The sequence below is a fragment of the Limanda limanda genome, chromosome 15, assembly GCF_963576545.1.
Source record: "Limanda limanda chromosome 15, fLimLim1.1, whole genome shotgun sequence".
NCBI lineage: Eukaryota > Metazoa > Chordata > Actinopteri > Pleuronectiformes > Pleuronectidae > Limanda > Limanda limanda.
Window position 1 is genome coordinate 7,212,890 of NC_083650.1, and position 16,321 is coordinate 7,229,210.

Genomic DNA, 16,321 nt, shown 5'->3' on the forward strand with positions numbered 1-16,321 from the left:
GAATGGTTCGCTGCTTTTGGAGGAACATTTCATGTCAGTTGGACCAACACTATGAAAGATGGGGCCTCACAGATGCATCTGATAAATTACCGAAATGTTAACTGTGAAGTCAAAAGGTACGTTCATCTAACAATTGACTCCTGGAACACAGTAACTGAAAAGTGTAAGAAATACACTGGAGGAGCAGCGGTTGTATCTGTTAACAGTGCAGCCCAAAAACATTTTTTTTGTTATTGTAACTCGTTTGGATAAAGATGTCAGTAAATAATCAGCATTTTCCCTCCGTGACACCGCACACAGCAGGAGGGGGAGGTAAGAAGCTGGAGGTGTGGAGCCTGTCACCTGAAAGCCTTCACTGAGCAGCCCACCGCGGCTGCTCCCTCTTGTTTCATTGCTCCCAGTTATATTTAGAAGTGATCCACTGTCAAAAAAAGGTTAGCGCAGTCAGCCCAACAGGAGGAAATGTTGTTTTGCATTAGCAGAAACTTCACAGAGCCGTACGGCTGCGGAAAAGGCAGAGACCAGCAATGAGGGCAATTTGACTCCAGAGAGGAAATGACTGATTTCACTGCTGCCAAAAAAAACTACGATAAAGCATAACAACAATATAAAATAAACCAAAAATTGCAATAGAAATAGTTGGAGAGGGTTGTAACTTGAACAGAATAGTTTCCTCTGTACAGTTGTTAACTGCTGAGATCTATTCTGTCACTATAGCCCATTTTCCAGTGGTCAAGAAACCCACAAACATCTGGCTTTTGTCTGCAATGGGAATGGATACAAACGTCATTCACTTCCTGGTCCAATGGCTTCATGGTAGACATCTGTTATTATCGGCTCAGGCTCCGATCAATAGAGATGGAAACAACACCTTTGTGAGTGCGTTAAATTGGCAACACAACGGATGAGAGAGCCCCTTAGTTTCCAGTGCATTTGTGAGGTTGAACATGATGCACCATGGGTATAATTCCTCAACCAGTGGCAGGAATCCACAGATTAAAAGCATTCAAAGAAGATCATTTTAAAATAAGCTGATTAGCTTCTATCTGTACCACTTGACTGGAAGAGAATCAGCAGCTGGCTCGAGCTCGTCCTCCTCAGCTTCTCCCTCCCCAACTGATTCTGAAGTTCATGGGTCACGGTCGTCCTCCTCCATCAGTCACTTGTCTCCTTCTGATCCCATCAGGTGTGTTACCATTGTCCCACAAAGTGTGGCTCCACTCGTGATTACTTGTCCAGTGAATCACCTTTTGCTCTGTAATATTTCAGGCGAGACTGTGACGTCCTTCTTTCGGAGCTGGAGCTGCTGTAAAGCTGTCACGTAACAACACACTCGTTTAGGATTTTTCTGCCTGAAAATCTGTCTCGGATTTTGACTCGGAGCAAACCGACACTAAACGGCACTAACTTGTTCTTGTCAGCAGTGAGTACCTGACAGATAGTCTTGTGCTACTTCACAACTCTTGCCACCATCTTCTGGCAGCGGCCCCGTCACTACCAGCTTGTGATAGATTCAGATAAACATCAGCATCTGAAAAATCCCTTTCTTTAATGAAGGACAGGCCCGGCACCGCTTCACCCGTGCTCTGATGTAATTGTTCGGTATGAAATGCTAGGTTTTTCTCAAAACCTGATTTCTAGTTAAAATCGTTTAACAAAACTGGAAAGAAAAGGATAATTATTGTCATGTAAACAACATTATCAACTTTCTTTTGTGGGTTTATCAGTGTCTCTTATCGCTGCCTCTTTTAAATGTAAAGGTTTTAAAAAAAAACTAACCCTTTTCACCAAGACCATTGCAGCTTTGTATTAAATCAGAATAACATCTTAAATTATTCTGGTTCCCTGTGTTGTCTAAGGAAATGCGAGACATTTACAAGCCTACAAAAAGCATTGTTAGAGCGGCTGTGACGTCTCACCGGACTCACGTGTCAGATGTGGCGGGAAAAAGAGCAACAGTCCCCGGTTGCTCCTCATCTCGTGCTTAGTGAACAGCTGTGTGCAAATACTGAAATTGTGTCACTGCACTCTGGGCAATCGAAAGTCAGATCTGTCCTGCGGTGCAAACACAGGTTCTGCTTTCCACCACCTAGAATACAGATCTAGTTCAAAGCCATTCCTAGATTTTGTTATTCGTTTTTAGTTTTAATGAATAATAAAGCAGATTGTACAGGATTTTTACAACTCACGAGATGACGGTACCTTCCTTTGAGTCTCGTTTTAGAAAGTTCCACTGCAGTCGTACTTTACATGTTGTATTTGCAAATGTAAAATAAAACTTCTGGGCCAGAGGTGATCTACCGCAGGTTCTGCTCACCGACAAGACTCGATTCGATTACTGCTGCAGTGGTTGTTGTTGTGGCAAAACTTTGCTCCATCACATTTTTCCTTGAATCACAACCTCACCACCTTTTTATGAATGAAAGACTGATCAGAACTTTATTGTCCGATCACGATCTGGACTGGATTTGAAAGTTAAGCCTCGTAACAACATCATCCGGCTTTAAGGTGTAGCTGAGGCTTTACCGACACGATCTAGTAAATGTCATATAAATAACAATACCAATAAATCCAGAAATCTCTGTCTTCTGTACTTCTCTCTTTCTGTTTACGATTCTCTCAACAGCCACTTGTCCGTTTGACTTCAAACTTTTGCTGGGGAAGTGTAGCGTGAACTGTTAAATGTGCTGGATGAGCGGTTCTCGAGACCCCAACCCTAACCCTAACCCCACTTACTAATTTAAACTGTGCATGCTGTGCAAATCTGTTTGCTTGCTTTAAATACATGGTCAGTGTGTAACACTGTGGAAAGTCCTGACTCCCTCCTCTTGCCATAGGCTGCAATCTGCATATTGCGTGACAATGCAGCACAGCCAAGTCAGTGATGACAATCACAGAGCCACTGCTTGCATCGGCTGGGTTGACTAAAAATGGATGCAGTTCCTCACTCTCGGGATTACCAAAGCTTCCCGACTCTAGAATTGCCGGTCGGATCCAGCCCCCAATATTTGATTAGTTTTTTGCTGCTTGTATCTGCCAGGTATCTTTTTTATTGTATTTGCTTAGAGTCTGCAGTTGAATCTCATTCTGTTTTGTTTGGCAGAAACCTTTTTTGTGTTTAAGCCACTTATGCCTAACATATTTTTTTTATAAAGAGGCCTCATTACAGTAAACTCCTCAAACCCCTGTCTGCCTCCAGATGTCCCCTTGTTCTTTCCTCCAGCACAGAAGTGCACGTTACATAAGGTGGCACATGAACAATGCAAGATCTGACAGAGACCCATAAAAAAGGAAGTTAACAATATTCTTTACTTTCTTTTAAAGCAGACCACGACTAACCCCCTTGTACTGGATGTACATAGGCCGGCTGGGGAAAATAAGACTTGTTGAACAGATAACCTGTTAGTGAGGAAATGTTGTGCTGCTGAAGGATAATATTCTGGCAGCTATAACTTTTGAAAAAGGTGCCTGTCAACATGACTCATACTTGCTGGATATCACTGCTCTGCTAGATGAGCTGCTGAAAATAGAAACCCGAAATGGCCTTTTATTAGTCACCCAATCATTCAGATGGATCCTTGGACCCAACTTGGATTGCTTTGTCCAGCGCTGATGGGACAAATGCTTCAAAATGTCAGGGAGCAGGTTGTGTTGCAACACATTAACCGAGTATCGATTTGTGGTCGCGTACCTGCAACCATCACCTCTCTATGTGCCTGCGAGTCAAACTTAAGATATAGGGCTTAAAGTGAGAATGTAGAGAGAGACACTATAATAGCTTCCCTGGAGCAGCAGAAGGTTTTCAATGGTTCCACGAGCCCACCCATGTTGTAAGAGGGTGAAGTCATCTGCAGCTTCAGAGTTTTTAATCTCAAAAAGGCTTCATAAAGTTCAGTTTTAGGGGAAAACAAACTATACATAGCTGCTCTCCCTGTGTTGTGCAGCCGGTTTCTGCTCTGGTGGACTACAGACATACATTTTTGTTAATTTATGGTAGTTAATCAGTGAAATGTGAGGCAGCAGCAAGGTTTGATCATGAATAAATATATTTGCCATGGTCAAATCAATGTTATGCATGAAAACAAGAGCTTGAATAAACAGTTTACTTACATTATACAGACACTTGTAGGGTTTATGCTGCATTTTTCTATACATACAAAACTAGACAGGTGTTATTTTCCTAACCCTGTGTAATTGAAATTGTGTTTTTGATAAATAAGACGGATAAAAGGAGTGTTTGGTGATATTTTCCCATAACAGCCAATCTCTGTTCTGCAAACCTCTGACTCCGTTACCCAAAATGGATTTTAAACGTTTCACAGTGAATTTATTTTTGTTGTTTTAAAGGGTAGCTACTTCATTTTCCACCTTCAGTGTTTCCATCAAGTCAGTGCAGCAGATTTAGGATTGTTTTCCAAACTGTTTAAGCCCCTGTATTCAAACTCCAATTAAAAGATGTTTAACACTCAATAGTAGCACTTTTCTTTCACGTGCAATCACAAGATTTAGTTTTGTGAAAAGTTTACCCCTCATCATATATTGGAGCTTTTAAACAGATTCTTTGCTTTACCTACCATACTACTCTGCATGCATACGCTGCATGTTTCTCTGCAGATTTGTTGCACATATTGCATATTTATGTGTTAAATGTGAGAGCTTACAATCCGTGTATGTGCATGACTGCAGTAATATGTGTCCGTAGCAGGGGAGTCTCCTGATAACAGTTATTTCGGTGTGTGCTCAGTGTCGGTCGCTGTCGGCTACTGAGGTCCTTTAAGAACTCAGTGGGAGGTCTGAGATTGTGTCAAGGCACAGGTGCAGCACTCTGCTTCAAATACCTCTCCCCTTGGGATGAAATATTATAGGATTGTTGTGGCTGCGCATACATGTTTGTCAGCAAATGTTATTAGGGCGTTTGCACAAACGGCGTGTGCGTGCATATGTGCACAATGATTTTCATAACATTATATTTCCTTCATGACTGTGTTGTGTAACCGTGGAGACGTTTGCAAGAAATTAAAGGATGCCTCAAATCTTTAAAGGAAATCTTTCAATCTTTCTCACTTTATTTTATTTGTTGTTAAATATCTCATCTTTGCCTGCAACACACAAACACACAAACATCTACACATCTGAATGCAAAACACCACTGTGATAATAATCGACCGCACAGGAAATGTTCAATTGGAAATGACACGTTTATTACAAAAGTCCTCATCTTGCTATCCAATTATCAAGAATTGCTTTGACGGAACTCAGCAGGACATTTCTTGTGATTGTTTGCTGCTGCGTCGGGAAGTGATCCCCAACAAACACCAAACAGTGCGTTACGCTCCCCAGGATTACCGCCGCTGTTAGCTCCTGCAGTGCAACTTTCACTCTGTTTCACCACCACACTCTTTTATCTCTGCACAAATTTCTCTGTCTAAAAGGTGTCTTCAACCTTTTCTTAATTAGGGGGCTTACGAAACATCAGATCTACCCTGGTGGGTGATTAACATGAATTTCCATGATCAAGCTGCCACCAAAAGCCACTGTATTCAGAACAGAAGAGGTAACAGAGCACTTCCCAAGCCTGTGCAGTGCTTTCTCCTTTAAATGATCTTCATTGTCCTCCAGCTTCAAGCCTAAACTTGTTGTCTACGTAATGTTGCACACTACGAATGCCATTAATTATTTAGACTTCGTGTATGAACAGAGACGGCACCTGCTGTTTTTGGGGCTGTTGTCTGTTGTGTCGATATTGTAGATGAATCAGTGGGATAACTACAGAACACAGAGGCAGAATGACTGGGACAGAACCAGATGACACCAAACAAGAAAGCTAGATTTTGATTGTTCACGTGTGTCTTGGTGTGAGCATCTAAAACTACACCCTGTCGAGGGTTTGATGTTATGCATGGTGCAACACCACGACTGCCATGTTGATGATATCTTACATGTGTGTGAGTGAAATGTCTTTTCAATTTCCCGGATGACATAAGAACCCCATAAGTGCTGATTGCGATCCCTCTCTGTCGCTGAATGCTTTGGCTGTCTAGCCTCGTTGATTCAGTTGTCAAGTTGTAATTTAATAAATGGCTCGCCGTCTATTTACACTGTTCAAACTGATCGTCTACAAATGTGGTTATGAGTGATTGTTTAACAGGAAAGACAAATTAAACCCAAACATCCTTTCAGTCTGTTCAGACACCCTGCTTAGAAGAACATGTTTCTAGCCTCACCTACTGGTTGTGAAGAGGAATGACAGCTACTCATGTGTATTTTATCTTGTTTCATTCTCTTTCTCACTCTATTCTTCTCCTCCTTTACACCAAGTCTCTCTTCCCTCCCCCTTCTCTGCATCTTCCTGCCTCCTTTTTATGTCTTTCTGTCTCTCTCTCTTTAGAATATGCCAGGACATAAAAATGAGCTCCAACAGCACAGACCCTGGTCTCTTCCTGAGTGCCAACACCTCGCCACCAGCCGGAGGCTACCCACAATCCAATGCTCTACACCAAGGAGGATCTGGAGGGGCTGCCTCGTTCTTTTCCCATGTGAATACCCTGGATGATAATTCTTCTTCCACCAGCAAACTCTTGAACCTCACCTCAGAAACCCAAAATGGAAACAGAACTGGCCACCCTGTGTGGCAGGTTGTCCTAATTGTCTTGCTGACGGGAACGTTGTCTCTCATCACTGTCATTGGCAACATCCTGGTAGTGGTATCCTTCAAGGTTAATCGCCAGCTGAAGACGGTCAACAACTACTTCCTTCTAAGCTTGGCTGTGGCGGACCTCATCATAGGGGTCATCTCCATGAACCTCTACACAGCTTATCTTGTGATGGGCTATTGGGCCATGGGCAACTGGGCCTGTGACCTATGGCTGGCTATTGACTATGTGGCCAGCAATGCATCAGTTATGAACCTCCTGGTCATCAGCTTTGATCGCTACTTTTCAATCACCAGGCCCTTGACATACCGGGCCAAACGAACCACAAAGCGAGCCGGGATGATGATCGGCCTTGCCTGGGTTGTTTCCCTTGTTCTGTGGGCCCCTGCCATCCTGCTCTGGCAGTATTTTGAGGGTGAAAGGACAGTACCCACAGATCAATGTTTCATTCAGTTCCTCTCAGAGCCAACCATAACCTTCTGCACAGCCATAGCTGCTTTCTATCTGCCTGTGACGATAATGAGTGTTCTCTACTGGCGCATTTACCTGGAGACCCAGAACCGTTCGAAAGAGTTAGCTGGACTACAGGGTTCAGGGGTTCGTGGTGGGATAGCGGGAAGAGGTGTGAACGGTGGGGCTGACAAAACCCGCTTTGTCCATCAGACAGGAAGTTCTAGAAGTTGCAACAGCTACGAGCTTACCAGGTTGTCCAAGAGGAAGAGCACATGTCGGGAGCTGGTTGGCCTCTTCCACTGCTGGCCCGGGGTTCGTTCTTGGAGACCTGGTAGTACAAGGCACAGCGAAGGTGATCCGGATCAGAGTAGCAGTGACAGCTGGAACAACAATGATACTCCAGTCTCGTTAGACCACTCTGGGTCTTCAGAGGATGAGGACTGTGGGGGCAGAGAGATGATTTCCCAGAGTCATGCTATTTTCTCCATTGTTCTCAGCCTGCCAGGTATAAAGGCAGCCGTCAACTCCCAGCTCTCCTCATGTGAGGAACTGGACGCAGCCTCAGAGGAGGATCCGCTTAAAGGAGCGGAGTACAGCCGGGACAGTCTCTCAACAGTCGCCACCAACACCACTACCACCACGACCCCTGATGGAGCAAACACTTCAGACAACAGCTACCACCAACGCTTCTGCTCACGCAAGATACAGTCAATGCCTATCATCCAGGCTACGTCTAACCAAGACTCTCTGGAAGATCCTCCAGCATCTGGTGCCACTGCCCCTGACAGGAATAGCACCAGCACAACCACCAAATCCCCCTCTCTCCCAATGTCCTTCAAAGAGGCCGCCCTTGCAACGCGTTTTGCCTCCCGAGCTCGGACTCAGATCACAAAGAGGAAGCGCATGTCGTTAGTGAAGGAAAAGAAGGCAGCTCAAACTCTCAGCGCCATCCTCTTTGCTTTCATCATCACATGGACCCCGTACAACATCATGGTGCTGATCAATGCCTTCTGCAAAGACTGCATCCCGGAGACGCTGTGGGCGGTCGGGTACTGGCTCTGCTACGTCAACAGCACAGTCAACCCCATGTGCTACGCCTTGTGCAACAAGACTTTCCGCACAACCTTTAAGATGATACTGCTGTGCCGCTGGGACCAGAAGAAAAGGAGGAAGCAGCAGTTTCAGCAGAGGCACTCAGTGGTCTTCCACAGGAGGATTCCTACGGAGACTACGTAAAGGACAATACACTAAGATGGTCGAAATCTAAAGATTGAACATAGGAAGAGGAAGAAGCATCCATGTATTTATTTCTGTGGAGTTTCTTTACCTAGAGATCCTCAATGTGTCTCTCTGCTGGGACGTCACACAGCGATCCTATGTGGTGGACGTCAGGTGTCTGTTTGTGTCGGTTCATCAATTGAGAGAAGCTGTTTGTATGTGTGAAGGGTTTTTTAAGGTGAGGTCCAGAGATGAAACCTCTCCGTCCGTACTTGGAGAACCATGTCACGTTTGTACACCTGAGAGAAATGAACTGAGTGGAAACAATAGAAAAGGGCTTTAAAATGTATCGCAGGAGAGTTATTGAGGTGCAGTCGACACAAGGGGGAGAAGATATCTTTGTCACAGGGTTTGGGATTCATATTTCTTATCATAGCTCTCTGTGGGTAACTAGATCTGTAACGTGGTTTTGCATTTTAAACAAAACTATGTATCTGTAATGTGTCACTGACAGCCAAGACAACATATATTTGTGTATCACAGGCTTCTACATTGAACTGATTTGACTGGCTTGTGTTTTTATCAGAACATCTGTACATTGCCTTTCTACATGGATATAGCTTTCCTGTCTGATGGAGTATAAAGAAGTTCTTAAATTGTGTCCTTACTTTTTTCGTCAACAGAGATTTGTTATTTTTGTGATATTCATCTTTGGTTTTTCTAGATATTCCTGAGATTTTTGAGCCAGTCTGAAAATGATTCTTCTGATGACCTGAGTTGTGAATATTCTGTGTGGCACTACAGTCGGTGAACTGCTGCTGTGTTCAATGTGATTGTTGTGGTTTTTATGGTGGAGACAATAAGTACATTGGTTGTGTTTTATGTACTTGCGGTTTTTTGTCAAGAGTATTGATTATACAATGATGATATTCTGTTTGTGTACATTTGGATATTTCTGACTTGATACACAATGGTTGGTTGCACACACAGACACACACACACACACACACACACACACACATAAAGATGTCCATTTATACAGATGTGTGTTTGATTCTACACTCCCTTTTACATTTATACAAAACTAAGCATCCTAGAAGATCTTTGTATAGGTGGCCCATCTTTTGTATGGTAGAGCAATGGCAGCCTCTAGTGGCCTGAGAAAGACTTGCAGTCCAGACTGTCAATCCAAGTATGTTTCAGTTCATCATTTTGCTTATATTGAATAAATCTATATTTTAAATCTATATTTGGCATATAAAAAAAGAATGGCTACATTCATAAAAGGTACAATGTTTAACTTTCTGTCGTCATCTGGGTTCTCTCTTTAATTTCATATGATTTGTTGGTGAAGTATTTCTTCTTTAAAATGATTAATAAGACTCGTCATTGATTTGTATATAGAGTTTACACCTGCCTTGGTCTACGGTACATCATGTTTTTCCATATAGAAAATGGAGAAACACCACATACCAACAAAAGTAAGCACTAAGGCAAGAAGTTTTATTTTAATGCACATTATGTTATTCTTATCTTACGTGGATGGTTTTTACATTGTTGCGGCACTGCATTATTTTCGTATGAATAGAGCTTAATGTATTTGAAGCTGGGGACAAACTGCATCACGGTGCCTGACATGCTGAAGAAGGAGTAGAGTGGATTATGTTGGATGCAGTGGTAAAACATAATGTGCTGTATGCAAAGGAGATGTTAAAAAATATATATATATATATCTCTTGCCTGTCAACAGTGGATGTGATGTCTGCTTTCAACACAATGTGCTCCAGTGTCACCATAAACTCTTCATCAAAATGTGGGATTTTTGTACTTCGATATTGGGAATGTAAACGACCAAAATGGTGAACACAAACATTTTGTTACATTTCAAGTATGCCAATCGTACTCATATTTTAAGTCAATAAACAAACTTTTTGACACAAATCATCAGTTTTTTTGTGTCACAAGTCCTGACATGAATGTTTCTATTCAGTTTACCTATATTTATTTCACTCAGAATGCTGAATAAACTAATTAACTCTGTGTTACCTGAATATCACCCTGCCTCATATTGGCAATTTTACAAATTCACATCTGAGACTGGGCAATGAGGTTTGGGTAAGTGTCTCAATATTTTATAATGTTTTGCAAATGTTATGCATTTTTCCATCAGTGCTAAAAAGTCCGAACTGTTGCTAGGGCTCAGTTCTATTGTTTTCAGTTTCCTGGTCCATTCAGTACGAGTTATTTTAATCCAAGTGACACTAAAGGATGCAACAAACATCTACACCAACTGTGCAATATAAGATCTGTGAGGACACATATGAATATGTTCACTGTTACAGACTCTATTCCTAGGATTCCTTTTTTATTTTAGAAATATGCTCCAAAATGGTTTCATGCTGTTTGCAAGAGCCCCAAAATCTTATTTGGAATTTTTTTCCCAAACCAAAAAATGGCAGACGTGTTTAATCCCATTGAAGTCTGGACCCTCCGTTGTTTTGAGAGTGTCTTCAATAAGTGTGATGATATTATCTCAGCAGGGTTCTGGATAATTATAAAACTGTGTAATTATTTAGCCCTAACAAAGATTATTGCATGATATTTCAAATCTAATTTAGCATTCAGCATTCATGACACTTAAAATCAATGACTCAAACATTTTCCAACATGATTCAATTACAGTTGAAGAAATTAAGAGTTTCCAAGAGTCTCTGAAATTTAGACAAATGAATTTTGGTTGTTATATTCAGACCCTGTTCAAATTTGGGGAAAGATTAAGTCTGTCTATAGTAGAAATATCAACAAAGAACTTCGGGTGCTAATATTCTAGTTGTTAAAGAAATACAGTATACTTTTGCTTCTCTTTGCCTGTAATTGGTTCAACTACAGAGGCGTGTAGAGATTAAGGTCATACACACACACACACACACACACACACACACACACACACACATACACGCACACACACACACACACACACAGGAACAGGTTTTGTTGGGAGGACCTGTGCAGCTGATGGTCATCTGTTGATTGGAGGGATGGACTTAAAAGTGGCTCCAGGCTTCACTCAAACAAATGCAGCAAAAACTCTCTGAGTCAATGCAACGTGAGTGGGGCGGGGAGAGCTTTTATTTATTGTTCTGTTACATGTGACCCTCATCATTGTCTGACAATACAATAACATTAACCTGAACCAGAACCTGAATAAACACAAGAGTCGGCATGGCCCATTCCTGCATGTTCCCTGATGAAGCTTGTGAGAGGCCTGTCAGACAGTGCTGATGGGAGATGGCCTGGGAGACCAGACATGTGATGAGGAAAATACCAACTTCATGTGACCCATGGCTAAGGAGCGGCTCCAAGGCAAAGACAAGCGCCCGTTTGTGTTGCTTCCTCCAGTCAGGGCTGAGCCACTGAGGAGAATCCAGCAGTCAGGCAAGTACACTCGTTTTAAGTCCAACAATTTTAAGAAACATTCAAGATGCTTTGTTTTTCCTCTATTTCATATATGATTGAATTTGACAACAAATTTAGCAAATTTGACTCACGCTGATGTGATTACATACATTACATTTGCGGTTCAGAAAGAAAAGACTCGGACATGTTCTGAAGCACTAAAAATAGTAGAAGAAAAGTTAATCACGAACACAAACTTTATTGAATATGTGAACTGTTGATTTCTGGTAAATGTGCTTTTTTCTTCTTCTTTGAATTTGATTATTTAATTCAAGACTGTATATATATTGTTATGGTTAGGATTGGTGTCTGTTAAAACAATTCAACAAGTGGTGACAATATTTATAATTAATGTTAGAATATGTTACTTTGTACCAAGACGCATAGGCATTAATCACCTTCCATACTGCTTGGTTTCAGACTGAAACAGACACACCTTATTAAATATGTTAGCTCTATTTTGTATTTAAAATGTTTTTCAGAGGTTTTGTAAAATGCACATTGTGATTAATATGTTCTTGATCATTAAATATGATCTTTAAATCATTGCTATTTTTATTTTGGATGTTTTGACCCAGGTATTTTCTCAATACATAAACATTGGGTTTGAGTCATACAGAAGCAAATTTTTACATTTGAGAAACTTTAAAATACTAAATTCATGGTATTTTTGTGTAAAAACTTTAACCGTTTATGATAAATAGTCATAGAAAATGGGTTGTCATTTATTTAATCAACCAAATAGCTCTATATTGTTCTGCGTGTTACCAAAGAAACTGTGTTTATGTTGCTGTCATCGGGAGAGTCACATGAGTCTCACTGGACCTTTTCCTGAATCGCTCCACATTTTTTATAAATAAACAACACATAAGTTCAAACAAAGTGTAATCAATACAATATAATCATTTTGTGATCACTACACATGTGACATGAGAGTAAAATTCATCTGAAATCTGAGTCCTTTTAAATGTAATTTGTTGTTTTCTCTTCACTGCAGCCTCTATAGATCATCTCCTCTCTGGATGAAGCCCCAGTGGTCAGGATGCAAACTATCAAGACAGTAGAGACCCAGGTGCCCTTTCTGAAAGAGAGTTTCTTCACCTCCACTTTCAAAGGGAGGAGGAAGAGCAGCGTTTCCAACATCCTCCGTAATCAACAGCACTCACTCCTTACTCAACAACAACTACAGCAGAGCATCATAGAGGATCACCAGCAGCCCCCGGGGCCATTTCTTCCCCTTTCAGCTGAAAATGGGCAAGGGCAGAGCACTCCAGATCATCGGCGGCTGGCTCGCTCGACCAGCAGCCCGTTATGCAAGACAGCCGAGCGCGCAGGAGCAGATGGGGATAGAAAGGAGGGGCAAAAAGAGAGGAAGGATCAGAGAGTGAAAGAGGCTGTGCAGGGGAGGGGGGGAAAAAGGCAGTCAGTGAGTGGTAGGAAGCCAGCGGCTGTCAGTGCCAGTCTCCTCCTCCTCTCATCATCATCAGCATCATCCGCATCAGCGTTGCCGAGGGAGGCAGCATCATCCTCACAGCTGCCTGTGGTGGGCAGACAGCGGAGATTAGGCAGCTCTGAGAGTGCTCTGACCAGCAGAAGATCAGCATCGGCTGCAGCCAAGGAGGAAACCCAGCGTGCCAAGCGTGCCCAGAGTGCCCAGTGGGCCCAACCTCGACCCCAGCCTCGGCCCCAGCAGTATGGCCTGTTAGCCAAGGGAGTCCGTCTGCTCAGAAACATGGGGAACCAGGAGACGAAGCAGAAGAAAGGGGGAGGAAGTGGTGGAGCAGCAGGGGACGTGTCCTGTGAGGGGGACCCTGATGAGGTGGAAGTGGACAAAAAATCCAAAAAGTCCAACAGCAAGACAAGTAAAGGGGACCTCAGTGGTAAGAAGAAATCCAAATCAGAGTCAAAAGGTTCTGTGCTTTCTGGCATCAGGAAGAGTTTGTCGAAGGCTAAAGGTTTGTCCAAGGAGGACATGTTGGAAGATGGAAGGTCTGCACGCGTTGGCAAAGCGGGGCTCAAACCCGGTGCAGAGGGGAACCTGACAGCCGATGAGACGGGGATGCCATCAGATGTCGAGGGAGGACTGGGCTGTCTGAACACAGAGAGTCGCCAATCTGTGGTGGATCAGCTTGGCCGAAAGGGAAGCTCGGGGTCGGATGCTGACCTCTACAGTTTTCACTCTGCTGAGAATGAAGACCTGCTCTCTGACATCCAGCAGGCCATGAGGGAACAATGTGCAGCCAGTGATGGGGGACTCAAAAGGGTAAACGGCCAATCATCTTTGGGCATGACCTCCGAGGCGACCAAAGCCCATAAGAAGCAGTTGGACCTGGATAAGGAATTTGAAAGTCGAAGTAAAGCTCAAGAAAGTAAAGCTAATAAAAAAGTAGATGACAAAAGCAGTGATTTACCCATTTCAAGTAATTCCTCTGGTCCTGGTTCTCCGAGTGAGAGCGGCCAATCGTCTTCTGCCGCTGATACAGAGAGAAGCAGTGGCAGCGTTTTCCCAAAGACCAACAGCACGTACAGCTTCCCTGACACGACAGCCACCACCACTTCGTACGAGAGCGCCGAGGAGCCCCAGGACGACCTGGAGAGCCCGGTTTTTCACCCAGATCACAGTCAAGGTAATCGAGCTGCACAGAGCAAAAACGTATGTCTGCCAAGTGTTCGCTTGGACCCTGTGGTGGCCGGGCCCGGGCCTCACAAAAGTGTGAGCAGCATGGAGCTGTCTATGGAGAGAGAGGAGCGAGAGGAAACTGGGAGATGGGACTTCCTGTCCCTCAAAAGGAGGAAGAGTAGTATGTCTAATAACCAACTGACAACAGACGGCTCTCAACCCAGACGGACGTCCTCCAGTTCCACCTCCACTGTCAAGCTCTACCCTCCAGTCCACCCCTCGTATGTTAAGACCACCACCAGGCAGCTCACCTCTCCCATTGGATCCCCTATCACCAGCCCCCATGTGCCCAGGAGAACAGACGGAACCGACCAATCGGTGGAATCGTACCAGGCCCCGGGATTAAGGAGGCGCAAGCAGAGGTCCTGCTCCATCGGGGGGCCGGTCACTGGGTCTGCAGACTGGTGCACGGAGGTGGAGGAGCACAGGGGAAGGCAGGGTGCTAGTTTCCCAGAGCAGGAGGCTCCAGAGAGGAGTCAAGTAGGTGGGACTTACTGGACACTGGGGTCCAGGAGAGCACATTATGGACGACATCACTCCACCACTACAGGAACTTATCTGGATGTCTTCTCAGGTGAGTCACACGTGAACCACGTCCCTGATCTGTTGCTACACAAACATCTCTCAGAACAGGTACAATGACATCTTGATAAATAATAGATTTGACTTTTGATCTAGGATCGAGGAAAGGTTAGTCTACATTGAATGGTTAAAATATTCTATTATAAGAAAATGAATGTGATTTTTACTTCCAGAGCCACACTGTTGAGATCTCTATACATCCCAGTGATAAGTGAGATCTCTGTATCTGGGTATAAGAGTGGAGGAGAGATGTAGGCTCAGGTAACTCGGCTGGATGGTGTGAACCAGTCTCACCAGCCGGATGATACAGGAATGTGTGAAAATATGAATGGAAGAAACCACGCGGTCTCAGAGGAAGTCATGAATGAGGAGGCAGAGAAGAAAAGGATTAAGAAATAATCAGTCTTCCACACTCATGACCTCTGGAAGGTTGACGTCACAGCCCCGACATATGGAACAAATCCTTTTATATCCTGTGAGCTCAAGCCAACATTAAACACTTTTGACTTTAGAGAGTGATATACTATAATTTTCTATCGTCAACATATCCCATAAAATCCCCTCAAAACAGCAACATAATTCCCTTGATGTGTCGTTTTTATTGGGAACAATTTTCAGCTCCAGATGTTGGGAAATAAAGATGAACATCAGTTTCCATGTTCATAGTAACGAAGGATCGTGTTACCCAGAGCAACACTTTGATTTAATGTGTTTTTCACAACAGTAGATGTTTACGACACAGATTTAGATCATTCATGATAGGATTTGTAGAACAATTACTTTTTGGGTTATGGTTTTTTCATTGGATTGTTGAGAGTTAAGTCTATGATCGTACTTTTGAGACTTGTTGCTTTCGGACGGTGTGTGAATCCCCCAATGGGCCGAAGTTGACTTTGAAATAATAATTATGGAAATTTCCTTTTTGACGATTTAAATCCTGTTGACTTACAAATAATCACATTACACAAATCATCACCGTCAGCGTAAAGTCGTGGTTTAAAAGTACAATAGCTCATGAAAACCACGATGAATCACTGGTGGCTCTATTGAGAAGTGTTTTCAGAACAAATGAGTCCCTCTAATAAAACAGTGTCGCTTTGTGCTCCCTCTCTCTGTTGTGGTGCCTTCAAGAGCTCAGCTGCTCCGCTCTGTCTGTGCCTGTGCTCGTCAAGCAGAGGACGGAGTGACAGCACGGCGACGCCATCCTCCTATTCCACCGGCCGAGACAAAACACACGCACGCATGCATGAGCGCAGGCACGGGAGCACACAGGCACAAA

At 43.3% G+C, this 16,321-nt stretch overlaps 2 protein-coding genes across 2 annotated transcripts in view; both read left to right on the forward strand.

The window, feature by feature from the left end:
* The first annotated feature begins 6,407 nt into the window (after positions 1–6,407).
* On the forward strand, positions 6,408–8,342 carry chrm3a (cholinergic receptor, muscarinic 3a). The gene is made up of 2 exons (XM_061087615.1): positions 6,408–6,523; positions 6,572–8,342. Exons 1-2 carry the CDS (start codon positions 6,408–6,410, stop codon positions 8,340–8,342), a joined length of 1,887 nt encoding a protein of 628 aa, XP_060943598.1.
* A 4,480-nt stretch (positions 8,343–12,822) lies between these two features.
* The window catches only part of fmn2a (formin 2a), a 37,722-nt gene continuing 34,223 nt past the window's right edge, over positions 12,823–16,321 (forward strand). Inside the window, exon 1 of the mRNA XM_061087755.1 lies at positions 12,823–15,034. Within this exon, the coding sequence (XP_060943738.1) occupies positions 12,823–15,034 (2,212 nt within the window). The remainder of the gene's footprint in view (positions 15,035–16,321) is intronic.